Source organism: Psittacula echo (genome assembly GCF_963264785.1).
Source record: "Psittacula echo genome assembly, chromosome: 7".
In the NCBI taxonomy this organism is placed as follows: Eukaryota; Metazoa; Chordata; class Aves; order Psittaciformes; family Psittacidae; genus Psittacula; species Psittacula echo.
The window spans coordinates 39,289,723-39,310,846 of NC_137740.1; the positions used below are offsets into that span (position 1 = coordinate 39,289,723).

The 21,124-nt window shown below is 43.1% G+C and overlaps 1 protein-coding gene across 3 annotated transcripts in view; it reads left to right on the forward strand.

Annotated features, from left to right (window-relative positions):
• Positions 1-5,975: 5,975 nt before the first annotated feature.
• Positions 5,976-21,124, forward strand: part of DHX36 (DEAH-box helicase 36) — a 32,632-nt gene continuing 17,483 nt past the window's right edge. For all 3 annotated transcript variants that reach the window (XM_080623808.1, XM_080623810.1, XM_080623809.1), the window contains exons 1-10: positions 5,976-6,164; positions 6,403-6,524; positions 7,352-7,553; positions 8,224-8,262; positions 9,535-9,705; positions 10,491-10,570; positions 11,866-11,940; positions 12,076-12,242; positions 12,791-12,872; positions 20,338-20,478. In XM_080623808.1, coding sequence (XP_080479934.1) covers positions 5,979-6,164; positions 6,403-6,524; positions 7,352-7,553; positions 8,224-8,262; positions 9,535-9,705; positions 10,491-10,570; positions 11,866-11,940; positions 12,076-12,242; positions 12,791-12,872; positions 20,338-20,478 — 1,265 coding nt within the window. In that variant the 5' untranslated portion in view covers positions 5,976-5,978. The remainder of the gene's footprint in view (positions 6,165-6,402; positions 6,525-7,351; positions 7,554-8,223; positions 8,263-9,534; positions 9,706-10,490; positions 10,571-11,865; positions 11,941-12,075; positions 12,243-12,790; positions 12,873-20,337; positions 20,479-21,124) is intronic.

The window sequence follows — 21,124 nt, forward strand, 5'->3', positions numbered from 1 at the left end:
AAAGTGGGTCCCAACCTGTATCACCCTCAGGAGGAGCCTGTCTCTAGTGACTTATAAGGAAACTAGAACTACGTATAAAGCCAACATAAAATCAACAAATACTGTAATTTGTGTTGAATTCAGATAAGCCAAGGTGGAAGCAGTGGAAACAATGGACAAGTCTTACATGAAATATGCAGCATATGCTTGAAATGCTACTGCATTTTGACCGAGTGCTCTTTTTCTGAGGGTTTGTCATTCATTTCAGTTAAACGGAGATAAATATACCCTGAGGACTTTCAGCAGTTTAATTAAAATTTACACTGCTTCTTTAAGGAATAGATTTAATTTCCAGTGGCACGTGTAACAACCATTTAGGTGTCTGCAGTCACCCTGTTTTCCGTTTGGTGGGAACATGCAAGGGAAAATAAGCACAATCCAATCAGGATTCTGTTATGGGTTATGAACAGACAGAGCAAAAGGGCCAACTGCTGTGTCTGGTCACACTCAGCATTTGATACGGGGGCATGAAAACAAGCAGATGACTTGCCTTCTCACTTCAATGTAAATCAGGCCTGCCATCACAATTGGTGGGGCTGTGCTGGTATGACAGTGATGTAGCCCTGAAGAAAATCAGGGTCAAAGTCTGCAGGTTGCTGTGATAGAGATGGATCACTCTACAGGTTGTGCTATCTGCGTGCTGCCTTTCCAAGGTGAAAACAAGGGTTGTCATATGAATGCCTCAAGGCTTTTAGTTCCACTAAGATGCTATGTTGTGTTTCAGATTTAACTGGAATATAAGGAACGATCAGTGGTAAGTCTATTGAATAATTCTCTATCCATACACATAGAGCAGAGAGACACACTCTGCTTGCTCTGAAGATTCTGCTTTCCTTCGTGTTCTGTTGAGGGAATGCAGAAAGTATCTTTATAGCAACAGACACACTTGATCCAGATAAAGGTAGCAAAGTTCTGGTGAAGGATGCAGTCCAACACAACTTCAGTTTGGTCAGGTGTGTGTTTTCCCTCGGAGTGATTTCAACTATGTCAACAAGATTGTGTGCTGATGTGTTAATCTCTGGTGGATATGCTTACAAAAAGTTAACCTTTGAAGGCATTAAAATTCTGTATAGCTGTGACCCAAAGCTTGACCTAATTGTAGAGTGTTGTCTTGCAGCTGTAATAAAACATAGATTTTATTTAATGAATCTGTAAATTTGATAATGTGCAATGTCTCATTATTTTATTTTTTTCTCTAAATAGCTCACATCATTAAACAACTTAGTGTCTGAAAAACCAAGTTGTAATTATTGAGTAGGTATCAGCTCTGTGCACAGAGCATCAGAAAAATTGGTGTTTGAGAAAATTTGCTACTGGTTGTTTACGGAGGTGTCTTCGTTTATCATTTGGGCTTAGTTTTTGAAACCACTTACAGGAGCTTTTTAAGGATTTTTTTTTTTTCCTCCTCTGTTGTTTTCCTCCTGTCTGACCTATTAATATGTTTCAGTGACAGCTTGACATTTGAGGGCAAAGTATGTCAGTGACCTTTGGAAGATGACTTGAAAGAGACCTCCTCTCTGTTCAAACATCACAGCAGCCAGGTGAAAAAATCCCTTGGAAAATGTGACTTGAATCAGTGCCCAGGCTGCCCCTGCTCTTGGGATGTGGGTTGCTGAATAATGCAAAGGACAGAAAACAAGAAACTGGGAAATAATTTTTGAGATAATCTTTAGTAAGCAGTATGTCGAGTGGGTCAAAGTTTCCTTTCAGTGGCACTCCTGTACATTAAGAATATTCATTACATTAGCAGAGTTACAAGAAAATAAATCTGTTTATACACAGGTCCAGGCCCTTAAATGTCTCAAAGGATTGTGCTTCTTGAAATGAAAGATAGAGCCAGATTCTGAAATGTAAATTTTTTTGTACTAATCTTGTTAGAAAATACATCTTACAGTGACATACTATTTTGAAATACAGTAATTTTATAAAAATAATAGAATTTATATGCTATTTTACTTTTGCAGATTTAGGGTTGCTGTATAGATTCTGGAACATGATTTCCCTTCCCAGTATGTATCACTGGAATGATTTTCTGTAAGAGTGAGTGTTACGTTCCTCTCTTTTAATGAATTTTGCAGATTTAGATGTATTGGAGTAGACTAAATTCTGCTTTTCTAGACTCTAGCAACAGCTCCTACAAGAATTACAGTACTTGTATCTGTGTACTCCTGTACACTCTCTGTTTCATAAAGCAATTCTAAAGGCCTCCAAGGCCTTGCACAGGCAGTCTTTACTCACGGAGACAATTCTATTGACTGCAGTGCTGCTGGTGTGCAGTAGCAAAATTTACTCACTGGACTGGGAGCTGTAATGTGGAATCCTCTTTTATGGTGTCTCCCCTTCTCAATGTTTATCTGACATGTTTAATGTTTCCTATTAGGAGTTTAATTTCAAGGAATCTCACTTCGAAGTACTGAAGGTAGAATATTATCTCCCATCCTCTTTGAGAGCATGCTGCTGCCTAGAGCCCATATTGTACAGGCTTTATGTCACGACAGTGGGCTACTGAATGTGAATGCGGACAGTGCTTACAGGGTGTGGAAAAGGCCAGTAATACACAAACCACTGAGATCACTTCAGGAAATACATCTTTTCATACATACTAGAAAATTATTTCTACATGAATATTTCTACATTTACTATGTTTCCAACATCTAAATCTACAAATCCACTAAAAATATTTGTTTGTAGTGTCTTCTTTGGAATGTTTTTTGCAGTGTTGAGAAACATGGCTGAAATGCAGTAGCTACATGCATAGAATTTCATAGAAATTTCATAGAATAGTTAGGGTTGGAAAGGACCTTAAGATCATCTAGTTCCAACCTCCCTGCCACCCAAGGCCTCATCCAACCTGGCCTTGAACACCACCAAGGATGGAGCATTCACAACCTCCCTGGGCAGCCCATTCCAGTGCCTCACCACCCTTACAGTAAAGAATTTCTTCCTTATATCCAATCTAAACTTCCTCTGTTTAAGTTTGAACCCATTACCCCTTGTCCTGTCACTACAGTCCCTAATGAATAGTCCATCCCCAGCATCTCCTATAGCCCCCCTTCAGATACTGGAAGGCTGCTATGAGGTCTCCACGCAGCCTTCTCTTCTTCAGGCTGAACAGCTCCAACTTTCTCAGCCTATCTTCATACAGGAGGTGCTCCAGTCCCCTGATCATCCTTGTGGCCCTCCTCTGGACTTGTTCCAACAGTTCCATGTCCTTTTTATGTTGAGGACACCAGAACTGCACACAATACTCCAAGTGAGGTCTCACAAGAGCAGAGTAGAGGGGCAAGATCACCACCTTTGACCTGCTGGTCACGCTCCTCTTGATGCAGCCCAGGATACGGTTGGCTTTCTGGGCTGTGAGCGCACTGCTGGCTCATGCTCATTTTCTCATCAACCAACACCCCCAAGTCCTTCTCTGCAGGGCTGCTCTGAATCTCTTCTCTGCCCAACCTGGAGCTGTGCCTGGGATTGCTGCGACCCAGGTGTAGGACCTTGCACTTGGCATGGTTAAACTTCATAAAGTTGGCATCAGCCCACCTCACAAACATGTCAAGATCTCTCTCTGGATGGCATCCCGTCCCTCCAGCGTTATAAACTGAACCACACAGCTTGGTGTCATCAGCAAAAATTGCTGAGGGTGCACTCAATCCCACTGTCCATGTCACCAACGAAGATGTTGAACAAGACTGGTCCCAACACTGATCCGTGAGGGGCACCACTCGTTACTGGTCTCCAGCCGGACATTGAGCCATTGACCACAACTCTTTGTGTGCGGCCGTCCAGCCAGTTCTTTATCCACCGAGTGGTCCATCTATCAAACTGATGTCTCTCCAGTTTAGAGACAAGGATGTCATATGGGACAGTTTTGAATGTTTGGCACAAGTCCAGGTAGATGACGTCAACTGGTCTACCCCGTCCATCAGTTCCGTAGCCCCATCATAGAAGGCCACCAAATTGGTCAGGCAGGATTTTCCCTTAGTGAAGCCATGTTGGCTGTCACCAACCACCTCCTTGTTTTCCATGTGCCTTAGCATGCCTTCCAGGAGAATCTGCTCCAAGAGTTTGCCAGGCACAGCGTCCCTATGGAAATTTCCTCTTGCACTAAAGTCCCACTTACTCCAAATGTGTGCACTAGTGAGGTGTCTAGGTATGCTGTCATGAATACTGGATTAGTCAGAATAAATCTGTTAAAGTAACACAAGTGATTCCAGGTAACCTAGAGCATTTTTCTTCAGTAATTTTTAAGGAGATACAACAGACAAAACCAGCTTGCTGACTGCTTACTCAGTCATGCAGAACCCAACACGAAATGCAACAGTGTGTCCAAGTCAAGCAGCATCTGAAAGCCTGGACACGCACACTGCTGGTGGGATGTGTATGGGTGATGACCAGGGGCCATTTATTCCAGGTTCCACCAGGTTCAGGTTAGCATCAGACACATCTGCTGTCCTTTTATATCGAAATAACAGAACTAGAGAAGGTAAGTGCCACAATTTATATTCACCTAAAAGCTAACAAAAGCTGGAAGGCAAGCTCATTTTTGTGGGCATTATGTTGTGCCACTGTTCATACCTGAGCAGCAGGATGTGTTCTCCCATCTAGAATCCTGCCCCTTCCACCCTTCCCCAAGGAGTTGGGCCACTCTCCCTAGTTAGGCCTTTGTAAGTAGGCCAGTGACGTGTTTCAGAAGGGAATCTTTTAACATTTCTTGGATCTCTGAGAATTTATTTTGTGTAAATTTTCTTTGACTCTTTTTTACTCCTTAGTTGGTTGTCACTGTGAGACCTGTGAAGAATGCTATGAAAGTACTGTTAGTTGGTGTAGGATGACACATGGAAGGAGTCATGGGTCATGCTTCCATAGTCTGCATTAAGCCATGGATGCAGGATGAGGAGAAGTAAAGAAGAAGTATATTTCCTCCAGGAAATGTTTCTCTCCCACGCTACTTCCTTAATTTGCCTTTCAGATGATCTTCAAGGCGCTGGGATTTTGGTTTGCATGTGTTAAGGCCATGGAAATAAGCATTTCCTTAGGCTTGGAAGAGTATAAACCTAGCGGCAAGACAAGTGGCTTCTTGGATGCATAAAGCATTTTGTGAGGGGAAAGGAAAAAAAAAAAAATCATATCTTGAACTCAAGCACCTAGTTCTTATTTCTTTACATAGCCAACTGCTGGGGGGTTGTTGGACTAAGGGCAGGTAAAGTGTAAGCAGAGAAAAAAAGGAGGAAATGGGGAAATGTTTTCCTTTGAAAGAAGCAGCTATTTACCCGAAACAAGTTGAAAATCAGCATCTAACACTGTTTCAAGGATCTGAATGCTAGGAATTTTTAAGTGAATGCAAGTCAAACCAACAAGGAAGAAAAGGCAAAAAATTATGTAAAGAAATGAGACGAAAGAAGCGTTTACTGATGCACAACGGTATTCAAGGAAACAAAAAGAACATGAGTTAACTGTTGAAAGAGGAATGATTCTGTGAATAATTTTATCTCATTTAAAAGGTTTAATGCTCTGGAGAACTTGGACAAATTATACCACATACAGCCAGCAGGCCCACAGCTGGGAGCTATGTTAAATACATATATTCTATTTAAAGAAGAAGCAATAAGAAGACCCAATTTGGTACACAGAGGGTAGTGATGGAGACTGACAATGTTTCCTTAAAATCCTGTCTGCCACCTCAGAAAGAAGTCAGAACTCGGGTCTCTAAACTGAAACGAGCAGATTCATTTGAGATGCACTTGGATGACTTATTGCGGTGAGTACATTGCCTCAGTTAATGGCTGTTCTGCCTCACCCTGGGTCTTGGGGGACTCGAACCGGCGGCCTCACGGAGCCGGTTGCGCGGGCGGGGCATGGTGGCGCGGGGCGGGGTGGTGAGCGGAAGTGAGGCAGTAAGAGCGAGCGACGGGCGTGACGGTAGAGCCGGTTGTTGGGTGGCCATGAGCTACGAGCACCGCCGGGGCTGGGGCCGTGGCGGCGATGGCGGGCCTTCCTCCGCCGCGGGGGGACATGGGGGCCGCGGCGGGGGCCGCGGCCGCCACCCGAGCCACCTCAAGGGACGTGAAATCGGACTGTGGTACGCGCGGAAGCAGGGTCAGAAGAGCAAGGAGACGGACCGTCAGCAGGTGAGGGGCGGCCTCCTTGGGGCAGAGGTACCGCCTGCGCTCCCGGTGCTGGGGCGCCTCGTTCTGCTCACACAGCGCGGGATGGGGGCCTGCGGCGGCCCGGCCGGGAGGGAGCCAGCTTAACGGAGCCCGTAACGGGGAGAGCGCGGCGGCCAGGCCGGGCCTCCGTGTTAGAAGTGAGTGTGTTTATTTATGTGCCAGGTACGTGTTGAGGGGAGTTATTCTGCTTTTCTTTCAGAGAGCCGTCGTGCGTATGGATGAACGCAGAGAAGAGCGAATTGTGCAGCTCTTGAACACTGTCCAAACTAAAAATGAAAAAGAGCAAGAAACCATGTCCTGGTGGTCTGGGGATGAAGAAGGGTAAAGAGAAACAGTTACTAGTGCTTTTATTTACTTTGACTTGCACAAGCTTCCCACAAACTGGCAAGAAGATAGGTTAGAAGTTATTTACATATAGCTAGTGAGTTAGGTTAACGAACACTCAGTCTTTACCACATGTACTTCTGTACTGAAACAGCTGGTTGTAACCATTGCTTGTAAACAGCAAGCCTTCCAGGTTGTTGCTGACTTTGGGGTGTTAATTTTTTCTTTAAAATTGTAAAAGCCTGTAATGGATCTCCAGGCCTACTAGAGTAGATACGTGGAAATTTTAAGCTCCACTGGCCACGGGAATTACTCTTCCAGCAGTGGCATTTGACTTAATTTTTCAGTTATTGGAAAATAAATAATCTTGGGGTGTTTTCTGAGACTCTCTGAAATAGTGTCTGCTCTTGTCACATAGAGGATTTTATATAATAGCAATGAAATGGGCAGTCAAGAGTTTTACTCCTGAGTCCAGTGAACTGGGGAATTTGGGTCTGTTTTGCAAATGATCTAGTTACAGAGCAGTGGTTCTGGCAGTGGACTCAGCAGTAGTTCTCTGGAGTGTTTTGTTGCTTTGTTAGATGCAAAGAACATGTTACACTTCTAGATCCAGATGTTAAATTTTTGATGGCTGGTGATTTTTAGACTTTAATTGTTTTCATAGTATACACCATATTCTCATTGGCTGGTGGTCAAGTAACTCATGAATGTAATGTCTCAAAACCAGATTTAAGGTTTGCTTTGAATGGTTCAGTGCACTCTTCACAATGGCCTGCCACATCCTGGATAATCTTGGAAATCTCTGTTCTCTGCACTTATTTCAGACCTACTCCAGAACAGCCTCCCAAAGTGAAAGCAGAGGCTGAAAAAGCTCCTGTAAGACAGAGACTGGTCTTGGAAAAAATATCTCTTGATCGGGACGTGGAATACCTCTTTGAAAAAAATGAGCAGGATACTAATTTAGATGAGCAACTTAAAGAAGACTTAAGAAAGAAGAAATCTGATCCTAGATATGTTGAAATGCAGGTACTTGTCCATTTGTTAAATAAAAAGCTTTTAATTGGCTTTTTAATTTATTTTTTTAATTAAACTAGTCTGAAAACATAAGTTCCTATGATTTGTGTACTAGGAAGTTGTCATGATGTTACATTTGCTCCAGAATTTACAAAATGCATTCCTGTAATTTATTATAAAACAGACTTCTGCTTGCATAAAAAGCTATAATTTTAAGATTGTTCATTGTTTAGTGGGGTGGGATTTTCTGGCTGTTTTTAACGGATTGCATTGTTGCATTTATGTTTAAAACTGAAAACACCAAAATGGGCTCTGGAGGAATTGCCTCTCAAAAACATAGTTTATTTTGGTCTAATAGCCATCTATAAAGCTCTTAAATAAAGTAGTCTTTCTGTGAGCAGATGGTCCTTCTGTTGATCCAGGGCCCTAATCTTGCAACTGTATTTGTGTACCTCTTCATATACTGAGCTCTTGGTTTTGAATAAGTTTGCTAAATTAATGAAACTGAAACATGCTCAGAATTAAGCATGTTTTCTAGTGGGCCTGTATTTATATAAGTATTAATTGAACAATTTGTTGTGTTATTTTACAGTTTAACCTAGATCATAGATGAAATTGGTTATATTAGTTCAGTCTTGAAAAGGTGTTTAAAGATACGTAATGTTGTTTTCTTTTTCCTTAGAGATTCCGAGAGAAACTCCCTTCATATGGGATGAGACAGGTAAATGTGTATTTAAGTTGAAAGAATACATGTTTCTGTGGCTCTGTTGTTAAAAGGGAGAAAACTGTTGCGCAACTGGGACTAACAGGAAACTTCTGTTGCCTTTTATAAAGGTGATGAAGCCTCCTAAGTTCTGACTCTTGAGTTTGACTTCTTCCCTGAAAGTAGCTCTGGTTCACTGCTTCAAGATATGTATGAAGTTACTCTGGGGCTAGATAAGGATTTATGAGCAGGGGCAGCATTAGTTGTGGAAGTGTTAATGAATGAATACATTTAAGTACACTTTTTTAAGTATAGGTGGACCTTCTCTGCCAGTTAAACTTCTAGAATGTTCCTAGTTACTTGGATGTTGGATAGAGTAATTGACGACTGTGTAAATTGTCATGCTTTCTTTTTCTTACATTCATAAAATTGTGGCCTTTTGTTTAATGTTTGCCCAAGTTAGAATTGAACAAAATGCTGATTAAACCTTTTTTACTCACAGAGTTAGTGGCTGTACCGCTGGCTTTTACTGCCATTAGATTAGTCTCCCAGTCAAAGTAATAACATAAATGATAGTATGGATTATTACTAATTGATGTTTATTCTTCATTTGATGTTGCCTATATGAAATAGAAATCAGGTATTCTGTTATGTTCTTTTTTGCAGACTCGGTGAACAATTAGTGAGCTTTCTTTCTGAAGCTGATGTGTTTGTCAGGATGTTGTCCTTCCTGCTAGTGTTTGTTTCTTAAATAGTTATACTCCCCTTTATAATCCTTTGGATTATGGGTAGAGGCGGGAGTGTAAGAAATCTGTTCGTGTTGGTATAAGAAATATTAAAATACTGTGCTGAAAATCGTTAGTTAGTGCAGTCTTGGAGTCCAAGAGGGAGAATGCCTGTTTTCAGTCACCAAAGACAGGCACAAGGCAAGTAGGAGGGAGAAGATTTTAAAAACTTATTTCAGGCTTTCATTTTAGTTACTTTATGTTGTTTTTGCACAGGATTGTAAGTATTTTAAACTAGTATTCAGGTTTGATACGGTTTAAATCTCACACATGTGAAGTGCAAATGTGCAGAATTTACCTCTGTGTGATTTAAACTTAATTTTTTTTTGATGTAAACTTAATTATTTTTTTTTAGCATTACAAGAAACAGGTAAGTATCTTTTCTTGTAGTTGCTATGACACTTTCTTCTAAGTTTACTGCACAGTAGCAGGGAATTGTCAAAATCCTTCTAAAATCTGTTTCAAACAATAAAGCATTTATTGTTTTCTCTTTGTTTGGAAACAGGAACTTGTAAACCTTATAAACAATAATCGAGTAACTGTAATCAGTGGTGAAACTGGTTGTGGAAAGACAACCCAAGTGACACAGTTCATCCTGGATGATTATATCGAGCGAGGGAAAGGGTCTACATGCAGGATTGTTTGTACTCAGCCTAGGAGGATCAGCGCCATCTCGGTAAGTGCTGCTTTGACAAACTGAGATATTTCTTGTGATTCCCTTTCCCTTCCCCCCATTAAATCTGAGGAAAAATTACAGCCTTCCTTGCAATGACTGAATGAATGATTGAATGAAGGAATGATGTCTCTACCCTCACATGTACTCATGCGAAGTTTAAAGCATTCAGCCTGTAGCGGACAGTGAAGGTGTCTTTTTATTTGTTTATCTTCAGTTGTCTTAGATTCTATTGCAAATAACAATTTTGTTAATATACACTACTTTGATATTTTGTAACTTTTGGTTGTTAAGAGAGTACTGGCAATGCAAGCCACACTTGTCCCAGAATTTAAACATGGCAATTATCTGTGATTTTAATGGATTTGGGCATTGCAAAAGTGAATGAAGGTAAACGCTAATGTTTCCAGATGGTTTAGTGGTATATTAAAGGAAGAATTTGTCTTAAGTTCACAGTGATTCTTGATAGTTAAATGTCAGATGATTACAGAACCTTACTTCCTATAACGAAAGCTCACCCTGGTGAAAGAGTGAGAGTATTGCTGATGCCTATATGATTGTATTCCTTTAAAATATCTCCTGGGTCACACCCTTGTTCTTGTATTGCTGACAGGAAAGACTGTTCTCAGTGGGGGTGTGAAAGTGATTTTCAGGGTGTTTCTTTTGTTGTTTGTATAACATTTTTATTTTAGGTATTCCCTGCTGCTGAGTAGCTAAATCATAGATCAGCCTTGTGGGATTAAAAAATTTCTTTAATGCACTGTTTTGGTTTAATTTATTTTTCTAAGGTGGCTGAGAGGGTGGCTGCTGAAAGGGCAGAAGCATGTGGTAATGGCAAGAGTACAGGATATCAAATTCGTCTACAGAGGTGAGAGAGGCTCCCCCGACAGTTTTTGTGCATTCATGTAAAGTGCTATCTATTGTCACTCAAGCAAGAAAATTTGAAAAGTAGTTCTTAATGTAGATAACATTACGATGACATTCTGATATCTTCTTCAAAAGGAATTCCTGTGCCTACCTGGTGTAGAGAATAAGGTTTAGAAATATAGCACAAAGTTTGCGTGCAATTGTTGTATTTTATGCAGCATGTAACAACAGCTAGCATGAAATTATACTTTGTCCAAGCTCTTTTTTCAGCTCTTTTAAAAGGTCCTGCTGTAGATAGAGATAAAACTGATGTTCCTAATCCAGGAATTTCAAGGAAAAACAGAAATGCTAAAAGAGAGAATGCTATAAGACATATTTCTGTGGAAAACTTAAGTATTTGCTACCTATTGTTACCTATTGAGTAATCCCACTGGGATCAGGTAATAAAGTTAGATGAATTGACAAGAGTTTGTAGACCTAGTGCCATAGAGAAAAAGCTATTACATTTGGAGTAGTCTATTAAAAAGAAAACCCAAAAACCCACATAAATGTTGCCAGCAAATAATGGAATCTCAATTACAATTGCAACAAACCTGCTGGTGAGAGATGACAGCTTAGTACTTTCAGCATTTTAATTTAATACAATGGTACAATCGTAGGATGGTTTGGGTTGGAAAAGATCTTAAAGCTCATCTAGTTTGAACCCCCTGCTATGGACAGGGCCACCTCACACTAGACCAGGTTGCTCAGAGCCCCATCCAACCTGGCCTTGTACACTGACAGGCATGGGGCAGCCGCAGCTTCTCTGGGCTACCTGTTCCAATGTATCAACACCTTCGCAGTGAAGAGCTTCCGTATATCTAACGTAAATCTCTCCTCTGTGAGTTTAAAGCTATTCCCCCTTGTCCTGTTTGAATTTATAGAATCTCATTTATGTGTTTCTTCTTATTATTTAATCAATAATGTTATACTGCTGCATATTTATCTGTCATCTGTGCTGAGCTTAGATAGCTACAAGAATTTGGGGTCAGCAGATCCATGTGCAAGTAAGTGATGAAAAATGTCTGGGAAGTCAGGGCTTCTGTCAGATGGCAAGTAGTTATAATCTGTCAGGAAAAGTGCTGCAACTGTGGCCTAATTCCTTTGTTCCTCCAGCTGAACTGTAGGTGAGCAAGTTAGAGAATGAGGCATACTCCATAATGTCTGTAATGACTATCTGCATTTTGATTTTAAGCTTGTAAAGCACTATGTAAAATACAGAAGAGAACTGAGGAATTCTGAATATGTCTCTTTCAGTCGCTTACCAAGGAAACAAGGTTCAATATTGTACTGTACTACAGGAATTGTCCTACAGTGGCTCCAGTCAGATAAGTAAGTTTTCCTGTTTAATAAGAAACTTAATACAGTTATGAAATGACGTGACTACTGAGCTGTTTCTGACAGTCTCGGTTGTTTTTTTAAATTTTGCTAAAAACAAATGCTTTACTTTCTGCTCTTCTCTTTTAGGAACTTGTCCAGCATTAGTCACGTAGTCCTTGATGAAATTCATGAAAGAAACCTTCAGTCAGATGTTCTAATGAGCATTATTAAAGATCTTTTGAATATTCGTTTGGATCTGAAAGTAATACTCATGAGTGCTACTCTAAATGCAGAGAAGTTTTCGGAGTATTTTGGTAGGTGAAGTGCTTCCTATAAATATTCCTCTTAAATAATTTAGGCCTCTACAGTATAATGCAGTTCTCAGGTTTTAGGGTTGATTTTTTTAGCAAGTGAGATACTGACTTCAGTTTTACAAATAGCTGCCAGCTGCAGGAGGTGCTTATTCCCTTCAGTGTTATCTCATCATGAGCATACACTGCTTCTGTATTTGTTTGTATGGTGGAAAGGTGTCGTGGTTTAAGCCAAAAGGGTATTGAGTTTTCATATTATAATATTTACCGTTATTTTGGAAGTCTTGGTCTGAGTGGGCAACCAGATTGAAGCATGGTGAACATGCTGGCAAACAATGTATTGCTTGCTACCAATGTTTTTTATTCAGCTACCTGTGCTTTTCATATTAGCCACTCTATTTGGAATTGAATTTGGTGTCTTCTGTGAGAATTTCAAAATAAATGAAAAAATGTGTAGACTTGGCAATTATATTGCAAAAATAGTGAAAGTTATTGTCTCTTAGTACAGTATTTTTTGCCATTTTAGAACAGATTTATGCCTTCCTCAACAGATAATTGTCCAATGATTCACATACCTGGGTTCACCTTCCCTGTGGCGGAATATCTTCTTGAAGATATAATTGAGAAGTTAAGGTAATTGTATTATCTGAAACACCATTACATAGTATTTTGGGTTATTTTGCTTTTTATATCTTCTCAAAATTTACCTTGGTATAAATAACCTGTGCAAGAATTAGCTGTGTTTTTCAACAGAGAACCTTTCAAGGGAAGTTTAATTTTGGCATAATTGAAAATGGCATATAGCATCTGGAAATGCTGGCTTGAGGAGGGGAAAAAGCTTGTCTGTCTTTCAGAGTGGTGAATTTTCAGCTTGAGGAGAGGGGAAAAAAAACCCCTTGTCTTTCAGTGTGGTGAATTTTCGGGCTACTAAATCAAGCTCATCTTTCTGTTTGCTCAGACTTTTTCTACTTATTCTCACGCTTACTGGAGTTGGTATCTGGTTTTATAGATAAGATTTCTTTAAGAAAAGAAACATAATCTGTCCTGGGTTCAGCAGTAGCAGTCAGTTTTTCTCCTTCTTGGTAGCTGTTGCAGCGCTGTGTTTTTGACTTTTGGCCTGGGAGCAAAGCTGATAACACCGATGTTTAGACTGACCAAGGACTTTGTGGGTCTCATGCTCTGCTGGGGAGGGGGGGGGGCCGGGAGGAGGCGGGGACAGGACATCTGACCCAAACTAGCCAAAAAGGTATTCCATACCACAGCACGTCATGCCCAGGGAGGTAACTGGGAGCTACCCGGAAGGGCACGTTCGCTTTTCTGTCGGGCTCTCTTTTCCGGCGGGCGGTATTGTATTCTCTTCCCTTGTTATTTCTCTTATCATTATTATTATTGGTGGCAGCAGTAGTGATTTGTGTTATACTTTAGTTACTGGACTGTTTTTATCTCAACCCGTGGGAGTTACATTCTTTTGATTCTCCTCCCCATCCCTCTGGGGAGTGTGTGTGGGGGGGGAAGTAGACTGCGTGGTTCTAATTTACAGCCGGGGCTTAAACCACGACAGTTCTTTTTGGCGCCCAACGTGGGGCACGAAGGGTTTAGATAACGACAGATCTGACCGGAGTGTGTCTAATCGTATTTGTGATAAGCATTCAGTGTTTTGGATAAATAGTCACTCATCACAATGCTGATTTATTGGCTCTCAAAGTTGTTGTTTTTGATCTCACAGTCTCAATATGTCGTAGCTTACTTAGAGCCGGTATTTGCTGTGTTAGTGTTTTTCAAGTGTGAGGCTTGGGCTAAGGTTATTGTCTCATTGTATTTTATGGTAATGACTTGTAATACAATAGAAAAATTGATCATGAAACTGATCTGGCTTATGTTCCCAGTGTGGTCACCACCTTTATACTTTGGGAGGTATATAATACAAATGCTTAGCAGCTATACATCTTTTTTCTCCTTCCTGGGTGGTCAACCTATGAAGGAGACATTCTTTTACCCTCCCAGTGCCCCTCCCAGACCCTTTACAGCATCGTTTGAGAGTTTTGAAATTTTTGAGTGGCCTTTTAATATTGTTGAGACCTGTTTGCTGATTGTGATGGGGGTCACCATGTTGGCATGCATACAGAGTGTGTTTTGTCCACAACCATTACGTCTGATCTCAAGAGTTAAGCAGAGTCGGGTTTGGGTCTTGTCTGGGGTTAGACGACAAAATAGGGGGACCGAGAGATTTTCCCCGAGGTTGGACAGCCATGAGTGGCAGGGTGTGTGGGATAGTATGGGCAAGTATCTAGGTCAGTGGGCCCCTCCAGTGTTTTGGAATTTCACCACCGAACAACTGCAAAATCCAGAAGAATTAGTAAAACACTTAAATGAGGTGTGTTTTCATCCTGGTCATACCAGAGAGGGACAAATCATGTCAACATGCTGGGGCTTGGCCTATGCTTACCGGGCCTTGTTCAACACTATCCAGCACCTTCAAAAGGGAAAAAATGTCCCTGGATCTGAGGGCGAAGCAACAGACAACACAGCTACTCCAGCTCCGAGCACAGCAGCTACACCATCCCCAGCGACAAGTACAGCCACTACTCAAACTTCGACTTTAACAGACAGTGCATCTACCCCAGCGACAAGTACAGCCGCCACTCAAACTTCAACTGCAACAGACAGCGAAGCTACTCCAGCTCCGAGCACAGCAGCTACACCACCCCCAGCGACAAGTACTGTTGCTACTCAAACCACAGTGATAATGACTGCAGCTAAACCAGAGGACCAATTTGTACCAATATTGATTGCCCCTGTATGCAACAGAAAAAGCAAAAAAGAGGCAAGAAGGGTGAAGCAAGATGAAGAAACAATGTATTCACCACCTGGGCCACCATCTGATCAGGAGTCATCATCACATGACGAAGAAGAAGAAGAGGTGACTTCTCGACCTCGGACCTCAACCAAGCTACGGAATATGCGAAAAGATTTCACCCGTCAACCAGGGGAGCACATCATCACCTGGTTGCTCCGATGCTGGGACAATGGGGCCGATGGTCACGAACTAGAAGGTACGGAAGCCAAGCAGCTGGGATCACTTGCTAGAGAAGGGGGAATTGACAAAGCAATTGCAAGAGAGAAAAAGTCCCTCAGTCTTTGGAGGCGGCTCTTGGCAGCTGTGAAAGAAAGGTTTCCATACAAGGACGATGTTACGAGTCGTTCGGCCAAGTGGACTACTTTAGACAAAGGCATCCAGTCTCTGAGGGAATCAGCCATCGTAGAGATGATCTGTCACATCAAACCCAATAACAGAGATATACCCATAGACCCAGATGAAGTCGAATGTACACGACCCATGTGGCGAAAACTTACACGGAATACACCGTCATCATATGCCCATTCATTGGCAACAGTAACCTGGGGTGACATAGTAACACCAACAGTGGATGAAATGATTCATAAACTCCGAGAGTTCAAAGACAATCTCACCCCTTCCATCATCTCAGCTGTGGAAAAACTGTCCCAGGATGTCAAACAATTGAGGGACGATCTATCTGATTTATCCAGCTCCTCACGTGTACCAACACACGTCTCAGCTGTTAACAAAAGACATCCTATTGTTTGAGACAGAAGATATAGAAGGCAAACACCATGGGCCACCCTATGGTTTTACCTGCGGGATCATGGAGAAGACATGACGAAGTGGGATGGAAAACCTACTTCAGCTTTGGAGGAACGGGTGCATGAATTGAAAATAGGAACAAGGGTCAAGACTAATCATCCCATGAGAGCTGCGGCTTCAGTCTCTGGTGAGCAGGTTCCCAGATGGAGCGGAAGAGCTGATTTTACTCCAGCTCCTGTGATAACGAAGAATAATCCCTTTCGATACGACCTAGGTGTCCAACGTTGTGATGACTGTTAGAGGGGCCCTGCCTCCAGCCAGGTGGAGGTAGGGGACAATCAGCTTTACTGGACTGTGTGGGTCAGATGGCCTGGCACATCAGTCCCACAGAAGTATAAAGCTCTAGTAGATACCGGTGCACAGTGTACCTTGATGCCGTCAAGCTGTCAAGGGGTGGAACCCATCTATATCTCTGGAGTGACAGGAGGATCCCAAGAGTTGACTGTACTGGAGGCTGAGATCAGCCTGACTGGGAGGAAATGGCAAAAGCACCCCATTGTGACTGGCCCAGAGGCTCCATGCATCCTCGGCATAGACTACCTCAGGAGAGGGTACTTCAAAGACCCAAAAGGGTACCGATGGGCTTTTGGTATTGCTGCTTTGGAGACTGAGGAAAATGAGCAGCTGTCCACCTTGCCTGGTCTCTCAGAGGATCCTTCTGTTGTGGGGTTGCTGAAGGTCGAAGAACAACAAGTGCCAATCGCGACCCCAACAGTGCACCGGCGGCAGTATCGCACCAACCGAGACTCCCTGATTCCCATCCATAAGCTGATCCGTAGTCTGGAGAGTCAGGGGGTGATCAGCAGGACCCGCTCACCCTTTAATAGCCCCATATGGCCAGTGCAAAAGTCTAACGGAGAGTGGAGACTAACAGTAGACTATCGTGGCCTGAATGAAGTCACACCACCATTGAGTGCTGCCGTACCGGACATGCTAGAACTTCAGTATGAACTGGAGTCAAAGGCAGCCAAGTGGTATGCCACGATTGATACCGTCAATGCATTCTTCTCAATTCCTTTGGCAGCAGAGTGCAGGCCACAGTTTGCTTTTACTTGGAGGGGCGTCCAGTACACTTGGAACCGACTGCCCCAGGGGTGGAAACACAGCCCTACCATCTGCCATGGACTGATCCAGAATGCACTGGAACAGGGGCAAGCTCCAGAACACCTGCAGTACATTGATGACATTATTGTGTGGGGTGATACAGCGGAAGAAGTCTTTGAGAAAGGGAGGGAAATAATCCAAATCCTGCTGAAAGCTGGTTTTGCCATAAAACGGAGTAGGGTCAAGGGACCTGCACAGGAGATTCAATTTTTGGGAATAAATGGCAAGATGGACGTCGCCAGATCCCTACAGATGTGATCAACAAAATAACAGCAATGTCTCCACCAACTAATAAGAAAGAAACACAAGCTTTCTTGGGCGCTGTGGGGTTCTGGAGAATGCACATTCCAAATTACAGTTTGATTGTAAGCCCTCTCTATCACGTGACCCGGAAGAAAAATGATTTTAAATGGGGCCCTGAGCCACAACAAGCCTTTGAGCAAATTAAACGTGAGATAGTTCATGCAGTAGCCCTTGGACCAGTCCAGACTGGGCCAGATGTAAAAAATGTACTGTACACCGCAGCTGGGGAGAATGGTCCTACCTGGAGCCTCTGGAAGAAAGCTCCAGGGGAGACTCGAGGTCGACCCCTCGGCTTTTGGAGTCGGGGATACAAAGGATCTGAGGCCAGCTATACCCCAACTGAGAAAGAGATACTGGCAGCCCATGAAGGGGTTCAAGCTGCTTCGGAGGTGATTGGCACTGAAGCACAGCTCCTCCTGGCACCCCGGTTGCCCGTGCTGGGCTGGATGTTCAAAGGCAGGGTCTCCTCTACACATCATGCAACCGATGCTACATGGAGTAAATGGGCTGCACTAATTACACAATGAGCTCGAATAGGAAATCCCAGTCGTCCAGGCATTCTAGAAGTCATCATGGACTGGCCAGAGGGCAAAGATTTTGGAATGTCACCAGAAGAGGAGGTGATGCGTGCTGAAGAGGCCCCACCATATAATAAACTATCAGAAAGTGAAAAGCAGTATGCCTTGTTTACTGATGGGTCCTGCCGTATTGTGGGAAAGCATCGGAGATGGAAGGCAGTCGTATGGAGTCCTCAACGACAAGTTGCAGAAACTGCTGAAGGAGAGGGTGAATCGAGTCAGTTTGCCGAGATGAAAGCCATCCAGCTGGCCCTGGACATTGCTGAATGAGAAAAGTGGCCAGTACTTTATCTCTATACTGACTCATGGATGGTGGCAAATGCCCTGTGGGGGTGGTTGCAGCAATGGAAGCAGAGCAACTGGCAACGCAGAGGTAAACCCATCTGGGCTGCTGCACTGTGGCAAGATATCGCTGCCCGGGTGCAGAACCTGGTGGTGAAGGTACGCCATGTAGACACCCATGTACCCAAGAGTCGGGCCACTGAGGAACACCAGAACAACCAACAAGTGGATAAAGCTGCTAAGATTGAAGTGGCTCAGATGGACTTAGATTGGCAGCATAAAGGTGAATTATTTTTGGCCCGGTGGGCCCATGACACTTCAGGCCATCAGGGCAGAGATGCAACATATAGATGGGCCCGTGACCGAGGGGTGGACTTAACAATGGACACTATTGCCCAGGTTATTCATGAGTGTGAAACATGTGCTGCAATTAAACAAGCTAAATGGTTAAAGCCTCTTTGGTATGGAGGACGATGGCTGAAGTATAAATATGGGGAGGCCTGGCAGATTGATTATATCACACTCCCACCAACCCGCCAAGGCAAGCGCCATGTGCTTACCATGGTGGAAGCAACCACCGGATGGCTGGAAACATATGCTGTGCCCCATGCCACTGCCCGGAACACTATCCTGGGCCTTGAGAACCAGATTTTGTGACGACATGGCACCCCAGAAAGAATTGAATCAGATAATGGGACTCATTTCCAGAATAACCTTATAGACACTTGGGCCAAAGAGCATGGCATTGAGTGGGTATATCACATCCCCTACCATGCACCAGGCTCCGGGAAAATCGAACGGTACAATGGGCTGTTAAAAACTACATTGAGAGCAATGGGTGGGGGAACTTTCAAGCATTGGGATACACACTTACCAAAGGCCACCTGGTTGGTCAACACCAGAGGATCTGCCAACAGGGCTGGCCCAGCCCAGTCAGAACTTTTACATATTGTAGAGGGGGACAAAGTTCCTGTGGTGCACATGAAGAATTTGCTGGGGAAGACAGTCTGGGTTATTCCTGCTTCAGGTAAAGGCAAACCCACTTGTGGGATTGCTTTTGCTCAGGGACCCGGATATACTTGGTAGGTAATGCAGGAAGATGGGGAAGTCCGATGCGTACCTCAAGGGGATTTGATTTTAGGGGAAAACAGACAATGAACTCAATTGTATGCTGTTGCCTGCTATAGCCCATCAACTAGAAGTCTGCAGGGCACCAGCGACTGGCCCTGACTTCCCTCCGACCATCATCCCAACAGAGAATGGACTTTGATAGAACCGGATGAGTTCTACAGTAAAGGAATGATCAGCATCAGCAGGCAACGATCCAACACTGCGCACAGCTTCTCCTGCCCTGAAAGACTGTTACAAGAGATGGAGCCCAACATCATGAACCGAATGGACTCAGTAGCTTTATAGGAATTGGTTCGTGCACTAAGATAACAGTGCACTGAGATGAGAGTGAGGGTAGATGGAAAATGTGGGATCTGAGCATGACGTGAATGGTATGGAATAAGGGGTGGATACTGTCCTGGGTTCAGCAGTAGCAGTCAGTTTTTCTCCTTCTTGGTAGCTGTTGCAGCACTGTGTTTTTGACTTTCAGCCTGGGAACGGAGCTGATAACACCAATGTTTAGACTGACCAAGGACTTTGTGGGTCTCATGCTCTGCCGGGGAGGGGGGGGGCCGGGAGGAGGCAGGGACAGGTCACCTGACCCAGACTGGCCAGGGAGGTATTCCATACCACAGCACGTCATGCCCAGGGAGGTAACTGGGAGCTACCCGGAAGGGCACGTTCGCTTTTCTGTCGGGCTCTCTTTTCCGGCGGGCGGTATCGTATTCTCTTCCCTTGTTATTTCTCTTATCATTATTATTATTGGTGGCAGCAGTAGTGATTTGTGTTATACCTTAGTTACTGGACTGTTTTTATCTCAACCCGTGGGAGTTACATTCTTTTGATTCTCCTCCCCATCCCTCTGGGGAGTGTGTGTGTGGGGGGAAGTAGACTGCGTGGTTCTAATTTACAGCCGGGGCTTAAACCACGACAAATCTTATTTACATGGTATAGTCAAAGTGCAGCGTATTGTCCATAGTTTGGAAAACTACTATGCAGATGGTTTTAAAGTGCTATAGTTTCAAAATTGACTTACTTGTGTTATTTAAATGTAAAGGTATACTCCAGAAAACACAGACCGTCGGCCACGGTGGAAGAAAGGCTTCATGCAAGGACATGTAAGCAGGCCAGAAAAAGAAGAAAAAGAGGAAATCTACAGGGAACGATGGCCAGGCTACTTAAGGCAGCTGCGGGGCAGGTTGTTCTCAAGAGTTACTCCTTAGCATTGTTTTTAGACACTTCTGAACTGAGAAACATAAATGAGTGCTCTGTTCTGTTACTGTGCTTTTATTAATGATGGAATAGTTGCTACTGTGGAAAACAGTAATGATGGAATTGCCAGTACAGTTGGCTGGCAACCGCTGAAGTGCTTTCGAGTTACCACAGAGAATTAGCTTCCTCTGCTTGTGCAAATTGTAAGAAGGCTTACGGCTGTGGAGTTGCTTGGTGTTGGTTGCCCATTACAGTCTTCACCATAACATTAGGCTTCTTCAGCTTTGGTCATTAGTTCTTTTCTAATGAATTCTTCCCTTCTTTAGTCTTTGAGAGAGTTTTCATAATGTTTTAGTCCTGTAATCAACATAATAAAAAGTATGCTGGTTTATAAAACACTCCCTACAAAAAATACCAAAACCAAAATTAAACCCCCTTTTGCTCAGAATATTTTAAGTATTCCTCTAGGGTGATTTAAAACCAACGTAAATAATTTTGCCTCTTGACCACCTAGTAGAGACTGTTTACTTGAAACACAGCATTTGACTACTTTGGTAATCTGGATAAGTTGATTAATTGGATAGCCTGACTGATTTTTCAGGAACAACATCTCCCTGTTTTATTGCTGTCTT